Source organism: Vigna unguiculata, chromosome 10 (genome assembly GCF_004118075.2).
Source record: "Vigna unguiculata cultivar IT97K-499-35 chromosome 10, ASM411807v1, whole genome shotgun sequence".
NCBI lineage: Eukaryota > Viridiplantae > Streptophyta > Magnoliopsida > Fabales > Fabaceae > Vigna > Vigna unguiculata.
Window position 1 is genome coordinate 40,014,136 of NC_040288.1, and position 22,440 is coordinate 40,036,575.

The 22,440-nt window shown below is 32.5% G+C and overlaps 4 protein-coding genes across 6 annotated transcripts; 3 read left to right on the top strand and 1 right to left on the bottom strand.

The window, feature by feature from the left end:
- Nucleotides 1-2,442: 2,442 nt before the first annotated feature.
- LOC114165991 (homeobox-leucine zipper protein GLABRA 2-like) lies at nucleotides 2,443-8,288 on the top strand. Of its 2 annotated transcripts, none has more exons than XM_028050638.1 (11): nucleotides 2,443-2,639; nucleotides 2,762-3,048; nucleotides 3,823-3,940; nucleotides 4,037-4,231; nucleotides 4,318-4,689; nucleotides 4,848-4,949; nucleotides 5,682-5,891; nucleotides 5,978-6,152; nucleotides 6,243-6,514; nucleotides 7,106-7,192; nucleotides 7,895-8,288. In XM_028050638.1, the coding sequence occupies exons 1-11, from the start codon at nucleotides 2,565-2,567 to the stop codon at nucleotides 8,273-8,275; spliced, it is 2,274 nt and encodes a 757-aa protein (XP_027906439.1). In that variant the 5' UTR covers nucleotides 2,443-2,564; the 3' UTR covers nucleotides 8,276-8,288. The 2 variants fall into 2 exon arrangements, with proteins under 2 accessions (XP_027906439.1, XP_027906440.1); XM_028050639.1 differs by having other exon boundaries at nucleotides 2,789-3,048; nucleotides 7,895-8,275.
- Nucleotides 8,289-9,782: 1,494 nt separating this feature from the next.
- LOC114166159 (photosystem I reaction center subunit VI, chloroplastic-like) lies at nucleotides 9,783-11,196 on the top strand. Its single transcript, XM_028050834.1, has 3 exons — nucleotides 9,783-10,079; nucleotides 10,180-10,306; nucleotides 10,831-11,196. The coding sequence occupies exons 1-3, from the start codon at nucleotides 9,952-9,954 to the stop codon at nucleotides 11,008-11,010; spliced, it is 435 nt and encodes a 144-aa protein (XP_027906635.1). The 5' UTR covers nucleotides 9,783-9,951; the 3' UTR covers nucleotides 11,011-11,196.
- A 456-nt stretch (nucleotides 11,197-11,652) lies between these two features.
- LOC114166666 (rop guanine nucleotide exchange factor 12-like) lies at nucleotides 11,653-14,717 on the bottom strand. Its single transcript, XM_028051429.1, has 7 exons — nucleotides 14,264-14,717; nucleotides 13,953-14,069; nucleotides 13,678-13,832; nucleotides 13,507-13,581; nucleotides 12,825-13,088; nucleotides 12,417-12,737; nucleotides 11,653-12,234 (listed from the first exon to the last, which is right to left on the bottom strand). Exons 1-7 carry the CDS (start codon nucleotides 14,517-14,519, stop codon nucleotides 11,827-11,829), a joined length of 1,596 nt encoding a protein of 531 aa, XP_027907230.1. The 5' UTR covers nucleotides 14,520-14,717; the 3' UTR covers nucleotides 11,653-11,826.
- A 1,399-nt stretch (nucleotides 14,718-16,116) lies between these two features.
- LOC114167164 (hydroxyphenylpyruvate reductase-like) lies at nucleotides 16,117-20,700 on the top strand. Of its 2 annotated transcripts, XM_028052153.1 has the most exons (3): nucleotides 16,493-16,631; nucleotides 18,929-19,497; nucleotides 19,963-20,700. In XM_028052153.1, the coding sequence occupies exons 2-3, from the start codon at nucleotides 19,075-19,077 to the stop codon at nucleotides 20,479-20,481; spliced, it is 942 nt and encodes a 313-aa protein (XP_027907954.1). In that variant the 5' UTR covers nucleotides 16,493-16,631; nucleotides 18,929-19,074; the 3' UTR covers nucleotides 20,482-20,700. The 2 variants fall into 2 exon arrangements, with proteins under 2 accessions (XP_027907955.1, XP_027907954.1); XM_028052154.1 differs by lacking the exon at nucleotides 18,929-19,497 and having other exon boundaries at nucleotides 16,117-16,631.
- The last annotated feature ends 1,740 nt before the right edge of the window (nucleotides 20,701-22,440 follow it).

Genomic DNA, 22,440 nt, shown 5'->3' on the forward strand with positions numbered 1-22,440 from the left:
GTTAGCATATTATAATTTATCTTGACTAGTTTCTCATTAAATTATTATTATTTTTAAAAAATTTATGTTTACTGTAAAAAAAATAAAAATTCATTCCATCATAAAAAAAACTTGACATAATTATTTTTTCTTAATTTGAAATACAATGATGTCATAGAAAAAATACATGTGATATAATACAAACAAAATATATTTTGAAATGATTTAATTTTGTTAGAAATAAAAAAATAATGATCTCATAAAAAGAAATAAGACCACATCACTTATTTTAAAGCAAAATATACTTTAAAATGATTTAATTTTAAAATATACTTTAAAATGATTTAATTTTGTTAGAAATACATGTTTCATAACTTTTTAGTATTTTTTACCTTTTATTTAAAATCTATAATACTAACAAATACTCATAGCCGTTCAGGAATATGAATAAATTTGAAAATTTTCCAAATAATAGATATTCATAAAGTATGTGATAGATGATCGAACAGAAATAATGACAAAGAGTTAGTGTCCGTGTCCACTTTTCTGACTATCATTCTGATATATAGTACAATTCCTATACACAGATTTATCTTATTTAATATTTTTGAATGCATGTAAAAAAAAATTAAATAGGATATATTTATACCTAATTTTTTCACTGAAAATATTTATTACTTTATCTGGTCTTAAATATAACACACTTGTAATTAATTCATGTCTATTAAAAGAATTCAGTTAACTTAAAGTAGCATTAAATTTATTTCTAACTACGACGGTACTTTCTTTAAGGTTTATCTTTAGATAATTAGTATATGAAGAGAGAATAGTAGACTTTTAATTTTTCTCTGATCTTTGTAACTGAGAAAAAGAAAAAAATAACTACATCTATAGACTAAAATGATTAAATAGATTTTAATAAATAATTTATGTAATATAGAAGAAAATACTTACGAAAAAGACAGAGAAAATGAATAAGGTCTTTTCATATAATAACAGAGTCAAATACTTTTTTTTAGCATGAATAAAATAATAAGTTATTTTTTTAATGTAATGAATTTTATTACATAACTTATACTTTTATTCTCTTACAAATTAATGTCAATATATATTTTTGGGTTAATTATGTTTTTAGTTCCTAAACTTTGACTCAAAATTGGAATTCGTTCCTGGTCGAAACTTTGATAAATTTTGGTCCCTAAACTTTAAAAATTAATGAATATAGTTCTTTTAACCTAATTTTGTTAACTTTTGTTTAGGTTTCGAATGCATTTCTCAATAAATATTGAGTCGAGAATGTGTCAAACGGCATAAACAACTCCAATATTAACATGAAACACATTCCACATGTTGAAAAAAAGTTAACAAAATTGGGTTAAAAGGACTATATTCATTTATTTTTAAAGTTTAAGGACCAAAATTTATTAAAGTTTCGACCAGGGACGAATTCCAATTTTGGGTCAAAGTTCAGGAACTAAAAATATACTTAACCCTATACAAAATATGGAAAGAACTTTGTCTTGATAAAGGTTCCTATACTATAATTTATTATTCTAAATATGAATTTTAAAATTATGTTGGAGAAAGTAGTAATATATACGATCTTACCATAAATTCATGTTAAAATTAATTAACGAACTAAAAATATTTATAATATCATTACACTACATTAAATTCAAAATTGATATGTAGCATAATTATTTGAATGTTTTAATCTCTAAAGGAAAAATATTTAACACACTTATTAATTACTTTTTAATTACAAATAAAGGAATTATATGAATACTATTTTGGTACATTATTATTCAATCAAAGTATATGATTTTTTTTAATAACAACTAATTCAAAACACATAAAAATTAGTTCCGATTAATTGACGTTATATATCTATATATTAATACCTACTAAACTCTTTTAAAAAAAAACCCTTTTCAATCTTTATCTGTATTCATCGAGATCGATTAATAAAATATTAAATTAATCAGTAATAATTAAAAATTATTTTTATTACATATACTAATAAGTTAAGTAGTAGCTATATTTAATTACATTATTAAAATTTCAAAGAGTAATGCAATGCAACGCAATATATTGATCTTCATTGAATTTTATTAAAAAAAAACTTAAATTCTAGTTATGAGGGCTTTATAAAAATTCAAGAAATAATTTGAATGCAATAAATATACTTATGAATTTACCATTTCTACATCTAGTCATTAAATACTTACTCATTAAGTTTTATTAGGAAAGACTATTAAAATTAATTACACATACTATATTAATGACAACATCACAAATCCTAAAAACAATTCTATACAATAAACCCATATTTCATTAAATACTATTCTTATTTCTGTAATAAATATTTCTCTATTTTCACACAATTTGTTCTGACAGACTGTTTTTTATATTTATTTGAAAAGAATAATAAGAGCGTGCAACATGAGAAAGAGTCCTTAAAACCAAACATCATTTTCACTCCTTACAGAGAGAAGAAAAAAAAAAAAAACAACAAGCACTCGCCATTTTCGCTCCTTAAAAAAACATCATCAAGAACACCGAAAGCACAGTAAACGTGTTTGCCAATGGGAGTTAACATGTCAAACACACCACCTCACACCAAAGACTTGTTTTCTTCTCCAACTCTCTCTCTTAGTCTAGTAAGTTTTCAAACTTTCTGTATATCTATATCTATATATATGTATATCTATATATGAATATATGCATATATTTATTTATTTATGTATATAGTGTGTATGAAGTTAAATTAAACTAATTATAGTTAGTTTTTGTTGTATTGGATGTGAAGGCTGGGATTTTCCGGCATGCCGAAGAGGCGGCGACGACGTCCGGCATGGTGGTTGCCGGCGTCGAGGTCCGGCGAGAGGACACTGTAGAGATTAGCAGTGACAACTCAGGACCTGTGAGATCCAGGTCAGAAGAAGATTTTGATGGAGAAGGTGCTCACGAGGATGACGATGATGAGAACAACGATGATGGTGATAGGAGTAAGAAGAGGAAGAGAAAGTATCACAGACACACCGTTGAACAGATCAGAGAAATGGAAGCGTACGTAAACTCTCTCCGTATATGTCTACGTATTAATTTCGTATCCAATTAATCATCACTTAGACTGAGCATTATAATTTTTTTTTTCTTTCATGTTTCATTGTTAGAGAGAGAGAGAGAGAGAGAGACATAGAGTTATTTTCTAATGAATTATTAGTTTATGAGTTGTGCGATCGTTTTGTTTTTGCGCACAATCGATGAAGAAACATTGAATTCGAGTCTTTAATGTTGAATACTGAGATACTGTTTATAAAAACACTGTAGTAGTTAACTCCAACATGATTGTCGTAACACGTGTGATCGGCACCAAAATGTTAGGTGTTAGCTAAAAGTGGTGGCAGTGTGTGTAACAATGAAATGGTTTCTTCCAAAGTTAAATAATTTACATACCGACATTGCAAGTGGGTTTTAAAGTATAGTTTATATATAGATATATAACTGGTATGTGTGACGTACTGCTGCAAAAGTTATGAGAAAAGTTTGCGATCGACATCATGTATATATATGGTTAAAGCAAAAAAAATGATGATTAAAGCTAAAGCTTTGCTTAATTATCTTTTTTAAGTACTTTTGCTTTGTCGGTTAGTTTGTTATCTTATGCTAATGTAAGGCACTTTGCCCCCTCTTTTCACTTGATTTCGTGGTTGTTGCATTATTAAATTCGATCTGTACATTAATTGTTGTTGGATCAGTGTTTGGGAGATGAAGCTTGTGGTGAAAGATAAGACAGCAAAAAAAAAGCTGACAACTGACATGAATAATGTACTGATGTAGGCTTTTCAAGGAATCACCGCATCCTGATGAAAAGCAGAGGCAACAACTCAGTCAGCAACTTGGCCTTGCTCCGAGGCAAGTCAAGTTTTGGTTCCAAAATCGTCGAACCCAAATCAAGGTATCTTAATTAATTTCTTCACCTAATTTATAAATAATTAGTAATGACATATTTTATAAATAAAATACTATGTTATTATCATTGCTAATTTTGAAGGCAATACAAGAGCGACATGAAAACTCGTTGTTGAAGTCAGAATTAGACAAGCTGAAGGAGGAAAACAAGACCATGCGAGAGATCATCAACAAATCTTGTTGTCCCAATTGCGGTATGGTAACGGCTACCATAGAAGCTTCCATGTCCACTGAAGAAAAACAACTCCTTATTGAAAATGTCAAACTCAAAGCTGAGGTAATGCGTATATGCGAACATTGAAATGGAAAATACAGCAATGTGTGCATAAAATGTTATTAATTCTCTGATTAATTTATATATAGGTAGAGAAACTCCGGGCAACGTTGGGAAAATATTCACCAACGTCTCCTGCAACTTCTTCTGGTCGTGACGAGGAAGAGAATAGAAGCTCTTTGGACTTTTACAATGGAGTTTTCGGGCTCGAGAAATCAAGGATAATGGAAATAGTTAACCGGGCAAGTGAAGAGCTCATAAAGATGGCAAACATGGGGGAACCATTGTGGGTTCGTAGCGTTGAAACAGGTCGTGAAATACTTAACTATGATGAATATGTGAAGGAGTTCGCAGCTGAAAATTCGAGCAGTGACAAGCCAAAAACATTCATCGAAGCATCGAGAGACTCCGAGGTTGTTTTCATGGATCTCCCTCATCTGCTCCAAACCTTTCTAGATGTGGTAAGCGTAATAATACACGTACGAGGGTCTATAAATATGTATAAAGAATAATGTTTCGTAGGTGATGTTATTACCATGAGATATATTTGTGTTAAATAAAGATCGAATATATAAATATGATTAACTTTCTTATAATATTTCTAGCATGTTCATTGCAGAATCAGTGGAAGGAAATGTTTCCATGCTTGATATCAAAGGCTGCAACCGTTGATGTTATGTTCAATGGAGAAGGTTCCAACAGGAATGGTGCAGTGCAATTGGTAAGGTGGAAGGTGTTTTTAATTTCGGAGTGTTAGGTAGTCATAAACTACAGATACGTACAAAATAGGTGCCTCGTTTATCTTGAACCATTCGTTTCTGCCTCATGTTAAAACGTGGATCCATTTTATTTGTTCAAGTGGTCCAAACTTCACAAGCACAAGAAAAAGATAGGACTTCTCTTTAAAGTGACCTTTCCCACCACTTATGTAATTTTCAACCAACTGTTATTCTAGTTTAAGGTTAAAAGACAAAAGCAAAAGACACTTTGGCTGCATTTAGATTATGATTATGATTATAGTTTAAATTTCTTAACATACATGCTCTTTTTCGTCCCTCTAAACAAAGCCTTTTAGTTATTTTTCTCTCAGAAAATGTTGATAAGGACACAAAAAAGCTTAAAAGAATACACAGAAATGATCGAACATATACATCAATTATAGCAACACTCGGCACTTTTTCTCGCATTTCCCAATATCAGATCCAACACAAAATCTCTCCCTTTATCACCAGAAAAAAAAAAAAAAAATCTTTCTCTCCCTAGTCACATCTATATAGTATTGTGGAAATTCTCTTTTATTCCCTATTCAACATATTAAGATAGCAAGACAAACATGATATACTATTGTTCATGACTTTAAACGTAGACAATAATGACAATGAGACTTTCTCCATCAAAGTAAAGCACGAGGTTTTGTTGACATGAAAGGTCTTAATAACCTTTGTGGGTGCAGATGTTTGCTGAGCTGCAAATGTTAACTCCAATGGTGCCCACCAGAGAAGTGTATTTTGTGAGGTGCTGCAAGCAGTTGAGTGATGAACAGTGGGCAATAATTGATGTATCTATAGACAAAGTTGAAGACAACATCGATGCATCCCTTGTGAAATGCAGAAAACGCCCATCTGGTTGCATTATTGAGGATAAGTCAAACGGGCACTGCAAGGTATGAAGAAAAAGTGTTTTAACATTTTATGTGACATTCAAATATATATATCATACTATATATATTGATATTTGCTTCTGTTTAAGGTGATATGGGTGGAGCACTTGGAGTGCCAGAAGAGCACAATCCACACATTGTATCGAACCATTGTAAACAGTGGTCTAGCTTTTGGGGCAAGGCATTGGATAGCCACACTGCAACTTCAATGCGAGCGTTTGGTTTTTAACATGGCAACAAATGTTCCTACGAAGGATTCAACTGGTGAGAACTGAACATATATATACCAAGGTTTTTGTTTGAGACTTGACAGATTAAAGTGTTTTATAACATATGATGATGATTAAATGATAGGTGTTGCAACGTTGGCTGGGAGGAAAAGCATTTTAAAGTTGGCGCAAAGAATGACATGGAGTTTCTGCCATGCAGTTGGTGCATCAAGTTTCCATACTTGGACCAAGTTCACGAGTAAAACAGGAGAAGATATAAGAATTAGCTCTAGGAAGAACTTGAATGACCCTGGTGAACCTCTTGGGGTTATCTTGTCTGCGGTTTCTTCTGTGTGGCTTCCTGTCTCTCCCAATGCACTGTTTGATTTCTTGAGGGATGAAGCTCGTCGAAGCGAGGTACAAATATGTTGCAACCCTTTTATGTTTTGATTTTATGTTGGTAGTCTCAAACCACCTAATGATAAGATGAATTTAGAATATATATATATATATATATATATATATATATATATATATGAAGCGTAAATTCCATCTTACAGATCAATTTTATGAAGTTGAATTAAATATAAATTTCATTTCTTAACATGATATTAGAATTATGATTGAGAACTTAATATAACAAAATTTGTTATTTGCTGAGTCTATTGTTTTACTTGTTATTAGACAACTTATTAATATACAGTCTCATACTTAAAATATATATATATTTATTTGAATGTCGTTTTTTCTGGATGCAATTACAAAGTCTTCGACTCTTGTTTTCACATTCCTAGATCACACACATTCAGTATAAACAGAAGTATTTATTTCCATTAGAGTAAGATGCATATGGAAGATAGAAAGTTGTGAAGTTCCAGAAAAGTGGATCCACCACCTTCTGTCTTTCCACACATATACATTTCTATAGCAGCAATTTTATGTAGTTTGGTGAGTAATAATGGCAAATGGGGCCACTGTGTTGACTGCTAACAATTATCTTTATTACAGTGGGATATGATGTCCTATGGTGGGTCAGTGCAGTCGATTGCAAATTTAGCCAAAGGAAAAGACCGAGGCAATGCTGTAAACATCCAAGTAAGTTTTTTGAATTTGGATTCAAGTTTTTTCTACCATTTTCGACGGTTGAATTAATGGTCAATAAATACACAATGGATTCAAGAACAGAACGAATTTAAAACATGGTTAGGGGTTGAATTTAGACTTTTTTTTTGTCTTTTTATTTTCTTTAAGATATACTGATGGATATTTATGTTTATATTTTAAAATATATATATACTTTTTTAAAATATGACATCAGTGTGATGTATTATAAAAACACAATCAACATAAAAATAAAAAAATAGAATTAAATATGTTTTTGGTCATTTCAAGTGAAATTTAAAATTGGTCTTTTTTCGAAATTTTTGACCAATTTATTCATTCATTTCTAGAAATGTATAAATTTAATCATTTTAACCAGACTTTGTTAAGTTTATTTAATGTTTCAAACACAATAGTATTTGAATTCTCGTTTGACTCATCTTTATTTAAATGCCGACTCAAATATTATCATAATACGCATTTGAAACTTCAAATAAACTTAACAAAATTAGATTAAAAAGACTAAATTCACGTATTTCTAAAGATGAAGAATTAAATTGATCAAAAATATCGATGAGAGACTAAAATCAAATTTCACTACGACAAAAAAACATATTTAACCCAAAAAAAAAATAAGTTGAAAATCTGATCTCAGCCACTGGTTAAGTATCTGATCTGATTCTTCTTACTTGGCAGAAAATAGAATCAAAAGAGAATAGTGTGTGGGTAGTGCAAGATAGCTGCACAAGTGGCTATGAATCAATGGTGGCATATGCTCCTGTGGATTTTTCTGGTCTCCAATCTGTTCTATCAGGATGTGATTCAAGCAACGTTGCGATTTTGCCGTCAGGATTCTCAATTCTTCCAGATGGGGTTGAGGGAAGGGCATTGGTGATTAGGTCAAGGCCAGAAGAAAAAGGAACAGAAGGAGGGTCTTTGTTTACAATGGTGTTTCAGATGCTTGTTAATGCTTCTCCTACAGCAAAGTTAACAATGGAGTCTGTGGAATCAGCCAATAATCTTGTGTCTTGTACATTAAGAAACATTAGAACAAGTTTACAGTGTGAAGATGGTTAGCCAAGAAAAAAAAGAAAAGAGAAAGAAGATAATTAGTTAGGTTAGATAGGATTTTATTAGCTGCTAAAGTTATAGGCTTTCTATTCTATTCTACCCCTTTTTACAGTAGTGATGAATATTTTGTGTTCCTTTCAATTTATAGGAGGCAAAATTCATGGATGAACCTTATTTTATATTTATATTAAAAAAAAATCATGCTTAAATTGTTCACCTCTGCTTAACTTTGCCAAATAATTAGTCTATAATAATTAGTATTATTCAAAATAGGAAAGAGAATTTTCAGTAATTGAGTATCTGCATGATGAATAGAGACAAAAAAAGTTTTTAAAACCTAGAAATCAAGTATTGTTTACAGGGTCATGGTTATTTTAGTTACGAAAGTATTGTTTTTCTTATTAATATACCTTATGTGTGACATCATATTTTTTTTTTTGTATATTCTTATATGACATCATATGTATATACAGTATTCATGGAATTTTGTGGTCAAAACTGGCTTGAAAAAGAATAAAATAGATATAACAAAAATCATATTTTATGTTAGACATATTTTAAAAATTATAGAAAAAAGATATATTATAAAAATATATGATATTCTATTTCCGCTAAAAGAATGAAGTCAAAAAAATTAGAAAATACATTCGGACCATAATGATTTTATGAAAGTTACCGTGAATTTTCCTTGTTTCAGGCCATATTAGATAAATTTTACAGTTTAGATTTTTGCAACCGGTCTAAAAGTTATTTTTAATTTAATTATTGATTTCATTTCTATATACTTCAAAATTATCAAAAGAATTTATAAAACACACTATTAAAGTTTAAAATGAATAGATACATATACTTTGGAATAATAAAACAAAACTTAATTACGATCATATACAGAACATTAACACCAAAACGGGTCCGACAAAAGCAGGTACAAACTTTAACCACAAAATAAAGTGATGCTAAATTACTTATTTATTTCTACTCAATTTAGTCTTTTTATTTTTATATTTAAAATTTATTTATTTTAGCTTTTAATATACCATTTTAGTTCCAATAAATATAAATTTTAATATTTTTAGTTTCCATTTACGAGACTAAAAATTATATTAAACAAAAGAAGGAATAAAATTTAACCAACGATTAACTAAAATGAAAAATTTATCCAGCAACAAACCTTATATTTAAGGTTTAGGATTTATGCATGCATCATGTATAATTGAGTCCAACTTTTTTAATGAATTTTTTGATATTATTTTTTATTAAACATTAAAAATATATTATTTGATATTTTAATTTTTTTAAAATATTTTATAACTTTAAAATCAGTGATTAGATACAACATATCAACAACATAAAAAAACTCATTATAGAATCTAAAATTTTTATTATTCTATTCTAAAAGAGTATAAGGATGATGAAAATATGAATGGTTAAGTTAACTGATATTTAAGAACTCTGATGTTGGTATTGGACAAGAGTGAGAAGTGGATAAGCTTATCTATCTTCAAGCGAGGTGTGACCTCACGAATGAATTTCCAAATCTGGTGGAGAGAATGCATGAGGCCACGTGGATACATGAGTTCCATGTAACAGATCAAAAGCACAAACTGTTATGCCTCCATTACTGAATTACTGATACAGCAGAACAAGAAAGAGAGTAAGAAGTAAAGAAAATCATATCATCAATGGCTTCTCTTGCAACCTTAGCTGCTGTTCAACCAGCTGCGATCAATGGCCTTGCTGGAAGCTCCCTCACTGGAACCAAGCTCTCTTTCAAGCCCTCTCGCCAGAGTCTCAAATCCAAGAACTTCAGGTTCCATGCATTGATTTCTGAAATTTGAAATTTTAGAAGAAAAACTAAAAAAAAGAAAAGTGTTGTAATTTATGCTAAAGGGTGTAACTAAATATCACAGGAATGGTGCTGTGGTAGCAAAGTATGGTGACAAGAGTGTGTACTTTGATTTGGAGGATTTGGGTAACACCACAGGGCAGTGGGACTTGTATGGCTCAGATGCACCTTCACCCTACAATTCTCTTCAGGTTTCTCTCATCTCTGCATCTGCATATTCTTTGTTCAGAATCAAACATGGAAAATTAAACGTAATTCACTGATATACATGTATATAATTTGATAACAGATGTACCATTCATATATATGAATGCTCCTCGTTGGTAAACCAGTAGAATTTAATTCAGATGCATACTTCTTATGCTTTTTACAAGTATTAACCGGTCAAGAAGGAATCTAAATGTGAGTCTAAGTTCTATATTGAGTAAAAACGAGAAAGTTGAGTATCATATCATATCAACTAATCAGGAATCCAAATGTGAATCTAAGTTTTATATTAAGTAAAACCGAGAAAGTTGAGTATTATATAAGGATATAAAGATAGTAACCTATAAATTTATTGACTTAAGGTCTTGGATTGAAAATGATGTCAATTCCTTATGTGTAAATTAACTCATATCTTATAGGTATTGTATCTTTCTGGTAATCCTCTCCCTTTACAATATTTCATGCATAGACAAACTATTTACAAGTTTCATTGATGTGGATTTTGCAGAGCAAGTTCTTTGAGACATTTGCTGCTCCATTCACAAAGAGAGGATTGCTTCTCAAGTTTCTGATATTAGGGGGTGGATCCACCTTGGCATACTTCAGTGCAACAGCCTCAGGTGATATTCTACCAATCAAGAAGGGTCCACAACTCCCACCAAAGCTTGGCCCTCGTGGCAAGATCTAATTTCATTTGTATCAGAACTCAATCTGTTGAGTTCCTTTGTAATTTTTTTTTTCTGGTTTGCATGATGTGTAAGTATGCTTACAGACCACTATTCAAAGATGCTTCTTTCAGGTCTCATTGAGTGGCATTACTTTGGTTTTCAATTGAAGCAAAGACCTATAAATGTTTACCTTATTACCTCTTCAACATGTATATTACTTCCGAAATCAGAAATTAACTAGGTCTTGTTTGATTCATCCAACATGTTAATAAATCAGCACAAAAAGATTGTTTATCTAAAAATAGAATGGCTTATACATCCAAGAAGAATGAATGATGACTGAATGAACCACCTAAAGAAGAATTCCTTGAGTTTGAACCCTTTTAATGTCATTTTGAAGGATTAAAAGAACCGTAATAAGTAGATGCAAACTTCACCTTACTTGTTGATTATGTAAGTTGGATTAGACTAAAGTTCATCTTTGGAGATGATATTAAAGTCGTTTGAAATTTATTCTAATAAAATTTGTTATTTGTTGGGACTGTTATGTCATTTAGTATTAAATCATTCGTTAATGTTTAGTCACACGTCCAAAGTAGTTTACCTTCTATAGCGGCGAAAGGCATGGCATCTGTGAATTCAATAAATAAGACAGTGCTTCTTGAAACCGTTGAAAATTTATGTATCCATACATTCCTATGTACAAAAGAAAAAACGAATAGATGATATAAATAATTATGTTTTAAAAAACTCTCTCCACAGACCACAGGCTACACAAACTGATTTTAACGCTTTCTTTCTCTCCCTTTTTAAGTGTTTACACTTCAAATTTTGGATTAATGGCGTGCTGTTGGACTTCTCATGCCTCCCAATGTCTCAAGGTAGGAGACTTTCTTGTCGGTCACTATTTCTGGAAGCTTCTGGGGCTTTCCATTATCCATGTCATTGTAGAAATCATCTGAGGGGTCTCTCTTAAGGTCTGATTCACCTTGATCACTGCTCCAACCCATGAAATCTGATAGTGTCATTGTTTCTGTGCTACCCTTTTCCACCACCTCTTCTTTTGGAGTTGGAGACTTATCTGATTTCGAAGTTGTGTTTCTCGAAACACTTCTTCTACTTGAATTTGGTGGATTTTGAGTGAGGTAATCTGCGTGGAGTACATCTTCTATTCTTGACAGCACTGTGAAGGCTAAACTCTCCAATATTCTTGAATAACTTTCAAGAACAGCTTGCCCCACATCCTGAAATGTTAAGTGATTATGTTATAAGTGCAGAGAATAATTGAAGTATGAGTCTAAGTCGTGCATTGAGTAGAAATAACAAAGTGTAAGAAAAAAGACTCATAAACTCATTTTCTTAAGATTTTAGATTAAAAATGGTGTCAAATTCAGGACTATGTAAAGATAATGAAGATAAAATTTACCCCGTTATATTGGATTTTGCTTATATCCAATGCAGATTGAGGAATTCCTGGGAAACGATGCTTTAGGAGAAGTAAAATGGTTTCTGCTCTCTCTTCAAAGAGTTCTCTCTTCTCAATGCTTACTGCAGAACCCCAAGATGATTTACAATCTTTTTGGTTCATCTTCCGCCTCCAAATCACAATGGATGCTTCAATTCTGTCCTTGAGATCTAGAATTTTGTGTTCTGATGACATGTCCATAGATGCTAGGAGCTGATCAGGGTCGAAAAATTCTTCTGTGATGCTCCTGTATATCATGTCTCCAAGACTTGATCTTCCATTCTAAAAAAGATAGCATTCATGTTGTGTGTTAGATTTCAGAATGTTACAACTTTATGCAAATACTACTAGTAGTTCCTTTTGACTTGCCTTGGGCAGGGATTCAATATAGCTTTCAGGGATTTCCATTTCTGATAGAGTTTGAGCATTTATGGCCATGGCTGCTTTAAGAACTTGGTTCACACAATCTTTCTGATACTGAACAAACCTTCTTGCTGACTCAGATAGACCCTCTGGAGGAACCTTAGGTGTAGGCAACCACCACTTGTTATCGTTTTTTCTGTTATCTGGGTCATCTGCATCTCTTGATACATAATAGAACTCATTTTGGTCTTTGAAGTTATCCAGACTGTCCTGCTCATCATCAATCTTTGTATGAGAACTAACACCAAATTGAAGCATACATAAAAGAAGACGTTATATACGTTTTTAGTCCTTGAACTTTGACGTTAAATTGAAATTTGTCTCCATCTTGACAACTTTGATACATTTTGGTCAGAAATATATGAATATAGTCCTTTTAACGTAACAAGATTAATTGTTCTTTACTTGTTAAACAGTGTTTGGGTTGACATTAGAGTTGGAATGTACCAAATGGTGTAAACAACTTAAACGCATCTATTCATTTTTTAAGTTTGAGAACCAGAATGTATTAAAGTTAGAACATACACAAATTCCAAATTCCGAATTCAGATTGGACTAAAAATATATTTAACTTTAAAAGAAAAACAATGATCAAATTTGATGATTGGTGAGGGAAATAGGATCTTACAATGAGCATTGTATCAAGCTTTCGTAAGGCAGGGATATTCATGTGAAGATCAGTTCTCTGTCGTGTTGTCATAACCTATTCAAGCAAAGAGATCAGGTTCTATCAAATGCAGCAATAGTGAAAAGAAGAATGAGGAAGATGATGAGGAAGGAGAGAGGGTTGGTTGGTTACCTCCATGACTGTGCCATCCTTGTTTTTTTGTTGCACAGGAACCATTTCAACAATGTAATCGGTGACTGATAGAAGCCAATCGATTTCTTTTCTCCATCTTGCCTTCCTTTCTGGCGGCATTGGCTCTAGGCGCTTTTGCTCTCCAAAAACAGCAGCTGCATAATCAGTAAGAAAAGAATGAGACACAAACAAACAAACAACAACGTTCGGCTGTTCATGTCTTAGATGAAGAAGAAGAAGATGAAACATAGCAAGAGACAACATTAACAACATACCTGCAAGATTTGTGAATGCATTTGACAATGCCAAAGCTGAAGAAACACCCTTTCCTCCACCAGACATATCCTCCCCCAACAGGAGTTTAGCAAATCTCTCCTTCATCTGTTCCATTTCTGAATTAAACCCAACCATTTTTAAATATTATAAACTAATCCAATGCAACAACACATCCACAAAGTTTCAAAAAAGAAAAGACATTATTGAATGAAAATGAATCAGTTTAAAAAAATCTACATGCTGTCATAAAACATATGACACTGCATTTAATCATGTAGGTCTCAATCCAAATCAACACATTGTATTATACCTTGCAGTAGTTTTTCTTTGGCTATAATTTCCTCCTTGTTCACCTTTGGCTTAGGAACCTTGTCTTGATCATTCTGAGTTTTTGATCCCTGACTTTTTGACGACACTGGATCTTCCTCTGAAGCTGCAGGATCTAATGCGGTGGCACTCTCAACGCTCAAACTCTTTGCATGCCTCCCTGTATTGTCAAACATTCCTTTGAAATTGAAGAGTTTGGACCTGTTACCTTCCTGTTCTTGTTCCATGGCTTTGACCATAATTTCCCTTAACTTTATTGTATATATGTTATAAGGGAAATTTTCAAGGGATGAACAAGAACAAACATGGGAATCCCAGGTCCCTTTAGGAGGAGAGAAATAAGGTAAACTATGTTTGATGCATTGTGGCAAGGGAGGAAAATAGCAGAGGAGAAGAAAAATGAAATGGGAGATGTTCTTTTAGGAGTTTGAGATTTTGACAGACAGAAAAGTTGGAGGTTAATATTTGATGGGGTTTGTGTTGGTTTTTATTTTCTTTTTTGAGTTGGTTCATTGAACGTGGGGTGCATGTTTTTAACAAATTAAACGGGTTCAAGAGTTACAAACAAAACTTTGCATTATTATTACTGTTATTATATTTATGTTGAGAGGAATCTGTTTTGGCGACCATGTGGGAAAATTGGATGGTTAAGGTTCTGATTTAGAGGTCAAAGGTTGCTGAAAACCAGGGAATACAACAGACATGCATGCCTTCGCACAAATTCTCACTTTCTCCCTTCACTCAACGGTGCAGATGCATATCACTTCAACGATCAACCAAGTTCTTCCAAGCTATTTTACTCTCTTCTCTCTTTCTCTTTTCTCATCAAAGTCCAAAATCTTTATAGTAATTTCCAAATTCTAGTTTCTCAGTTTTTCTCATCATGCCACCTGCACACACCTTCGGTCTTTTATTAGATTTGATTATCATTATAAACTCTCATAAATTCTCCACCCTGTCATTACCCAAACTGCTTTTGGAGCCTCTCATTCCAAAACTTTTCTTTATATTTAATGTCAATTTTTGTGCAGTGAGCAATGAGACAGTGCATAGGTTTGTTAGCCTTCAAAAAAAACAAGACAACATATGACTTTCTTTTTCGATATATTCTGTTTCTTTTGTCAATATCTTATTGCTTTAAAGTACCATGAACTCCATCAATAATTAAAAAAAAAAAAAAACCATTCACCATAACCAATAATAGACCTATGTTGTGATTTGGAGGGCCAAATAGCATTTTAATATTAATCTAAACATTTTTTTTTATAGTCTGATTTCCCAGATAATATAATGTATGAATGTTTCAACCGATCTGTACTGATATACTCTGCTCTTTTTATTCCATATAAATGTTTTTTAATTCACATAAATTCTTAACCAACAAAAAGTGTCCAATTACTAAGAAAAGGACTCGTATTAGTCCTGAAAGTAGAAGTTTTTCTTCTCATTGTTCATGTGATTTCTAGTCTTTAAGACGTGTTCAGCTTTTAATGAACTTCACGTAAGAATGTTTAAGGGAAGGTTTATGTTAAATTTGAGAGAAAATAAAATTTAAATTAGTTATTTGTATTCATTTCAATTTTTCATTTTTTTATGCAATATTAGTCAAAGTCTTTACTATGCATATATATGATTATTTTAAAGTAAAAATAATTCTTAAAAGTCCATATATAAATTGATTTAATTTGAGTTGTTCATAGTTACAAATTACAAATATAATACTTTAGTGTATATATAAATCAATTACATTGGGATTAAATTAATAATCCAAACCAATTTAATTAACAGTGACGTGATGCAGAGCAATGTTATCTTCACACATTATATATGGAAGGGGAACGTCGAGCGTGAGGATTCCGAAACAGTTTTTGTTGCATTGCGACTCTTCGGAATCCCTAACCTAACCAAACCCCAATTTCGCCGGCGAAATGGGATCGATCGGAGTACTCCTTGTGGCTCAGGCGATGCCATACCTGGAGCAGGAGCTCGACAGGCGCTACAAGCTGTTCCGCGCATGGGATTACCCGAACGCGGCGCAGCTGCTGAGTCAGCATGCCACTGCTATCCGCGCGGTGGTTGGAAACGCGAGCGCCGGCGCGGACGCGGCGCTGATCGAGGCGCTGCCGAAGCTGGAGATCGTGTCGAGCTTCAGCGTGGGAGTGGATAAGATTGACCTGGAGAAGTGTAGAGAGAAGGGGATTCGCGTGACGAACACGCCTGACGTGTTGACCGACGAGGTCTCGGACCTCGCTATTGGCTTGATGCTGGCACTCCTCAGGAGAATCTGCGAGAGTGATCGCTTTCTCAGGAGCGGCCAGTGGAAGCGCGGTGACTACAAGTTGACCACTAAGGTTTGTTTGCTCCTGCATTCTCCTTATTCTTCTTCTTCTCTATAGCAATTGAAGTAGGTTAGAGTGATTTGACACAGTATGATATATCTACATTGATTTTCTTACCGATGCTTATACTACACCATTATTTTATATAAATTATTAAGGTTTTTTTACTATTACGGTATAATTTAATTGAAATTATAAAAATGGTGCATGTTTTTTAAAAATTTTGAGTTCCACCAAGTCGTGCCAATACGAAGAAGTGGGGTCATATTATGCTAAATTTTTTACTTCGCTTTGCGGTTGAACTGAGGTGAGGTCGTGCTAAATTTATGATCGTTTATGCGAAAAAGTTGAATTCGTCAACAATTTGATTAAGCTTAATCACATAAATGAATTGAAGTCGTGGCACGATTTCAATTTTTTGTAAAAGTTGTGACACTACTTGCCTAAACTCAATTTCTTTTTAAAACTTGCATCATTATTATTATTTTATAATTAAATTATACAAAAAAATGGTGAAAGAGCCAAGTATTACTACACTAATTGCTCTTTGGAGTGATAACATTACATAAGTAATCTTCTTGTCGGTGAACAGAAAGGTTTTTCCAATACTTGGATAACTACTTAACATGATCCTTGATCCTTCGAAGGATTATTTCTGTACTTGAATCATTTAGGAGGGATGGTGTTTATTCAAGGATAGTTTTTCTTTTTGTTTCTCTATTGAAAAATGACAAACGGTAGTTATTAGTATTATGTTAGTTTTGTGTTAGTGAAAGATTTAAATCATAATCTCTTGTTCTTCCTTCCATCTTTAATACTAAGGTAATTTTATAACCACGAGTTGTTTATTTTAATATTCTTGAATACTTTCATGTGTTCAAATTTGTCATATATATGGAATTACTCTAAACAAGATTAGCATGTCACCCAGTAACCATGATTTGAAAAAAATGGAGTATTATAATCTTTAAGAAAGTTATAAAAATCTAATATAGCCACAAAAAACATCTGTGTAGTACAAAATAGAAATATCTGTTTCTTAATGAACGTAATGTACGGATGATCTTAAGGGATGAAGGAAGTAGATCCTATTCTTGTTTGCAGAGAACAGGAAACGATGACCATGTTTAAGTTCTTTTACTTGCTCTTTCCAATGCTCAAAGTATGTTATAGAATTAAATTTGCAAAATTGCTGTTATATACTTGTTATTTGTATACATATAAATTAGTATGTATTGTTTCTTTCTTATATATTTTTAGAATAATCATATTGCTGATTTAATTCACGTATGATGTCTATACATCATAGTCCATAACAGAGATTACTTACTTTATCTTGGAAAGTGTGTTGGATCTGTCTTACGACGAAAAGAATTGTCCCCAAGAACAATAGAGAAAACCCCTTAACCACTACTTAGCTTCGCTGTGCATAACCATTTATCTTTAACTTGGTATCCCATCCCAGAATTATATGTAGAAATTCTACCACCAGTCCATGGTCCACGGACAATAACTATGAAGTGTGAACTTGACAGGGTTTTACTATCTCTATCTCCTTTGTGGTCTCTCTTCATCACCTCCTCAAGATATGTAGTGAGCAATGTGAGACAGCACATAAGTTGGTTAGCCCTTGAAAAAAATAAACAAGACATTATATGACTTTCTTTTTCGATATATTTTGTTTCTTTTGTCAATATCTTATTTGTTTAAAGTACCATGAACTCCATCAACGATTAAAAAAAAGCTCACTTCCCATAACCAATAATAGACCTATGTTATGATTTGTAGGGCCAAAATAATGTATAAATCTCTCAATCGATCTGTACTGATATAGATGTTTTATAATTCACATAAATTCTTAACCAACCAAGAGTGTCCAATTAATAAGAATGGCCCATGGTAGGTTTACACATTTACGGACATGGATTTTGTAATGGACTCTTATTAGTCCTAAAAGTAGGAGTTTTTTCTTCTATTGTTCGTATGATTTCTAGTCTTTTAAGACGAGTTCAGGTTTGAATGAACTTCCCGTAAGAATGTTTAAGGTTAGGTTTATATTAAATTTGAGAGAAAATAAAACTTAAATTGATTATTTGTATTTATTTGAATTTTTCATTTATTTTAATGTAATATAAGTCAAAATCTTTACTGTGCATATATATATAAAATTATTTTTAAGTAAAAAAGTGTGAATAATAAATAATAAAAATCTATATAATAGATTTGATTTGAGTTGTTGACGGTTACGAATTACCAATTACATTGGCATTGGGATTAAATTAATAATCCAAATCAATCTAATTTAGCAGTAAAGCGATTTTGAGCAATGTTATCTTCAAACATTATATATGGAAGGGAACGTCCAGCTTGAGGATTTCGAATCAGTCTTTTTGTTGCGTTGCATTGCGACTCTGTGGAATCCCTAACCTAACCAATCCCCAATTTCGCCGGCGAAATGGAATCAATCGGAGTACTCCTGGTGGGTCGCGTGATGCCGTACCTGGAGCAGGAGCTCGACAAGCGCTTCAAGCTGTTCCGCGTGTGGGATTACCCGAACCCGGCGCAGCTGCCGAGTCAACATGTCGCCGCCATCCGCGCGGTGGTCGGAAGCTCGAGCGCCGGCGCGGACGCGGCGCTGATCGAGGCGCTGCCGAAGCTGGAGATAGTGTCGAGCTTCAGCGTGGGAGTGGATAAGATTGACCAGGAAAAGTGCAGAGAGAAGGGGATTCGCGTGACGAACACGCCTGACGTGTTGACCGACGAGGTCGCGGACCTCACTATTGGCTTGATACTGGCGCTCCTCAGGAGGATCTGCGAGTGCGATCGCTATGTCAGGAGCGGCCAGTGGAAGCACGGTAACTACAAGTTGACCACTAAGGTTTGTTTTTTTCTGCATTCTCCTCATTCTTCTTCACTCGCAATTCAAGTAGGTTACAGTGATTTGACACATGATATATCTCCAAGAACAATGAACAAAACCCCTTAACCACTACTTGACTTCGGTCTGCATATACAAAGAACCATTTATCTTTAACTTAGTATCCCATCACAGAATTATAAGCAGAAAACTCTACCAGCAGTCCGTCGACAATAAATGTGAAGTGTGAACTTGACTGGGTTTTACTATCTCTATCTCCTTTTTGTTCTCTCTTTATATACAATTTCTATGACTTTCAGAGTGACAGTGAAAAATAAAATTCTAATTTGGAGACTAAGGATCTGTTAATCTTTTGGAGTTGCATACGATTATTATGCTCATCAAAACCCGTGTTTGTAGATTGTATTAACCCCGCTTCTTTTCCAACTGCAAAATTAATTTTCATGCTGTGTATTTTCCTTGCAGTTCTCTGGGAAAACTGTCGGCATTATCGGGTTAGGGAGGATAGGGCAGGCAATTGCGAAGAGAGCTGAAGGATTTCAGTGTCCAATAAGCTACTACTCAAGAACTGAAAAACAAGACTCGAAATACAAGTACTATCCAAGTGTTGTAGAATTAGCATCCAATTGCGACATACTGGTAGTAGCTTGCGCACTGACTGAGGAAACCCACCACATAATCAACAGAGAGGTGATCAATGCCCTGGGTCCCAAGGGTTATCTTATTAACATTGGAAGAGGTAAGCATGTTGATGAGCCAGAGTTAGTGTCAGCACTTGTAGAAGGTCGTTTGGGTGGTGCTGGGCTAGATGTGTTTGAAAATGAGCCTGCTGTTCCAGAAGAGCTATTTGGGCTTGAAAATGTTGTCTTGCTTCCCCACGTTGGAAGTGCCACTGTAGAAACTCGAACAGCCATGGCTGACCTTGTCCTTGGAAACCTGGAAGCTCATTTTCTTGGAAAGCCTCTGTTAACTCCCTTAGTTTAATCTGTGCCGCCACGGAACTATCAGCATTCGTGGAGCTGCATTAGGTACACCATTTAATAATTTCTGTCATGAAGATTAATTATCAGGACAGCTCCTTAATGTCTACATTGGTGTTTCATCTATTTTGAAGTTTATTTAGTTCATCTTCAAGTTTTAATATCATCATGGATGAAGCATTATGGATGAAGCGTGTTGATTTGAACTGCACGATTTTCCAAATATAAATTCAGACATTTTCAATCCTACTTTGTTGGGATTGAAAACTCATGTCATATCTCCTATCTAGGTCATAAAATATATACTAAAAAAATATTATATTTTAATATTGTCTAGTGTTAGAAAAATATACGTATTCTCTTTTTAATTTACAAGAAAACAAAATTATAATTACACGAATTTTAAAAGTGTCAAGAAATAATAAAATGGAATTCTAAATGACAATTTCATAAACTTGAAAGAATTATGTAAAAAAGTATAAAAAGGTTAAATTCTGAAAAACATTTATATAAATACGAAATAATTATAATTACAATATTTATAATTTTTTATTTTTGTAATATTGGAAGAGAAACTATTTATGAAGATTTGAGAGAATTTAATAAATGTAATAAAAAATTGTGTAATATATATATATATATATATATATATATATATATATATATATAAGATTTATTCGAATGAAACAAAATCTGATATTCAAATTAAAAAGAGAAAAAGGTTTTTTTTTTCTAGTTTGTCTAATTATCTAAGAGCTTAGAACACCTAAAATTGACAATTTAGTTTAGTTTGAAAACAATTTAATTTGAAAATATTGATAAATGTGTTTCTTGAAATACTTCAGCCAATAATTAGTGAATCTTGCCGGTACTAATCATTAATTATTGAATGGACTAAATATTATAGAAAGCAAAAACCATAGAAATACATGAATAAGGAGAGTCTGAATTATGAGTGAGTTTAGAATGTTATAAGAGATATATAGATAATTTTAGGAGTAATAAGTAATTAGGACTAACACGAGTCTCTCTTGACATTTACTCAAATACTCTCTTAAATGTTACAACTAGATATATTAAGAGTTGTCAAATACAAACAATTAAAGGGTAAAACAGAATATTTTGCAAGTTACGATCACTTAGAAAATATCATGATTGTCCAAAATATCAAATATTCGATCGCAAAAAACTTTAAAGGAAATGCAGATACATGATTTAAATGTGAATGTTAAAATTGTGAAATGTCCAAATATCAAATGCTAAAATTGTAGAAGGTCTATATCAAATGCTAAAATTGTGAAAATTTCAAATACCAAATTCCAAAAGAGTGCAAAAGATTCAAAACATGAATGCCAAAATTGTAAAAAGTCGAAATACCAATGTCAAAATTGTAAAAGGTTCAAATATCAAATAATAAAATTGTGAAAAATCAAAATACCAAATGCTAAATTGTGAAAAATCAAAATACCAAATGTTAAAATTATTAAAGGTCCAAATACCAGATGAAAAAATGTGAAAGATCAAAAACCAAATATCAAAATTGCTAAAAATCTGAATACCAAATATCAAAATTACCAATGCAAATACTATCAACCCTCCACCTCTGAATCCATAAAGTGTACTTCCATATCTCTTGAGAGCATAAACAACGTCCATGGTCGTCACCGTCTTTCTCCTAGCATGCTCCATGTATGTCAATGCATCATGAATCACGTTCTCCAGAAAAATCTTGAGAAGGTCACGAGTTTCTTCGTAGATCAACCCACTCATTCTCTTGACATAATTAATTGTATAACAATATTATTTTTTACATATTAATTATTATATCAATTTTATAATTTGAGACAAATAAATTTATAATTAAAAAAAAAAATACATATACACCCGTGCAAACGGCTCTCAAACTAGTTAGTCCTAAAAGTAGTAGTTTTTCTTCTCATTGTTCATGTGATTTCTAGTTTTT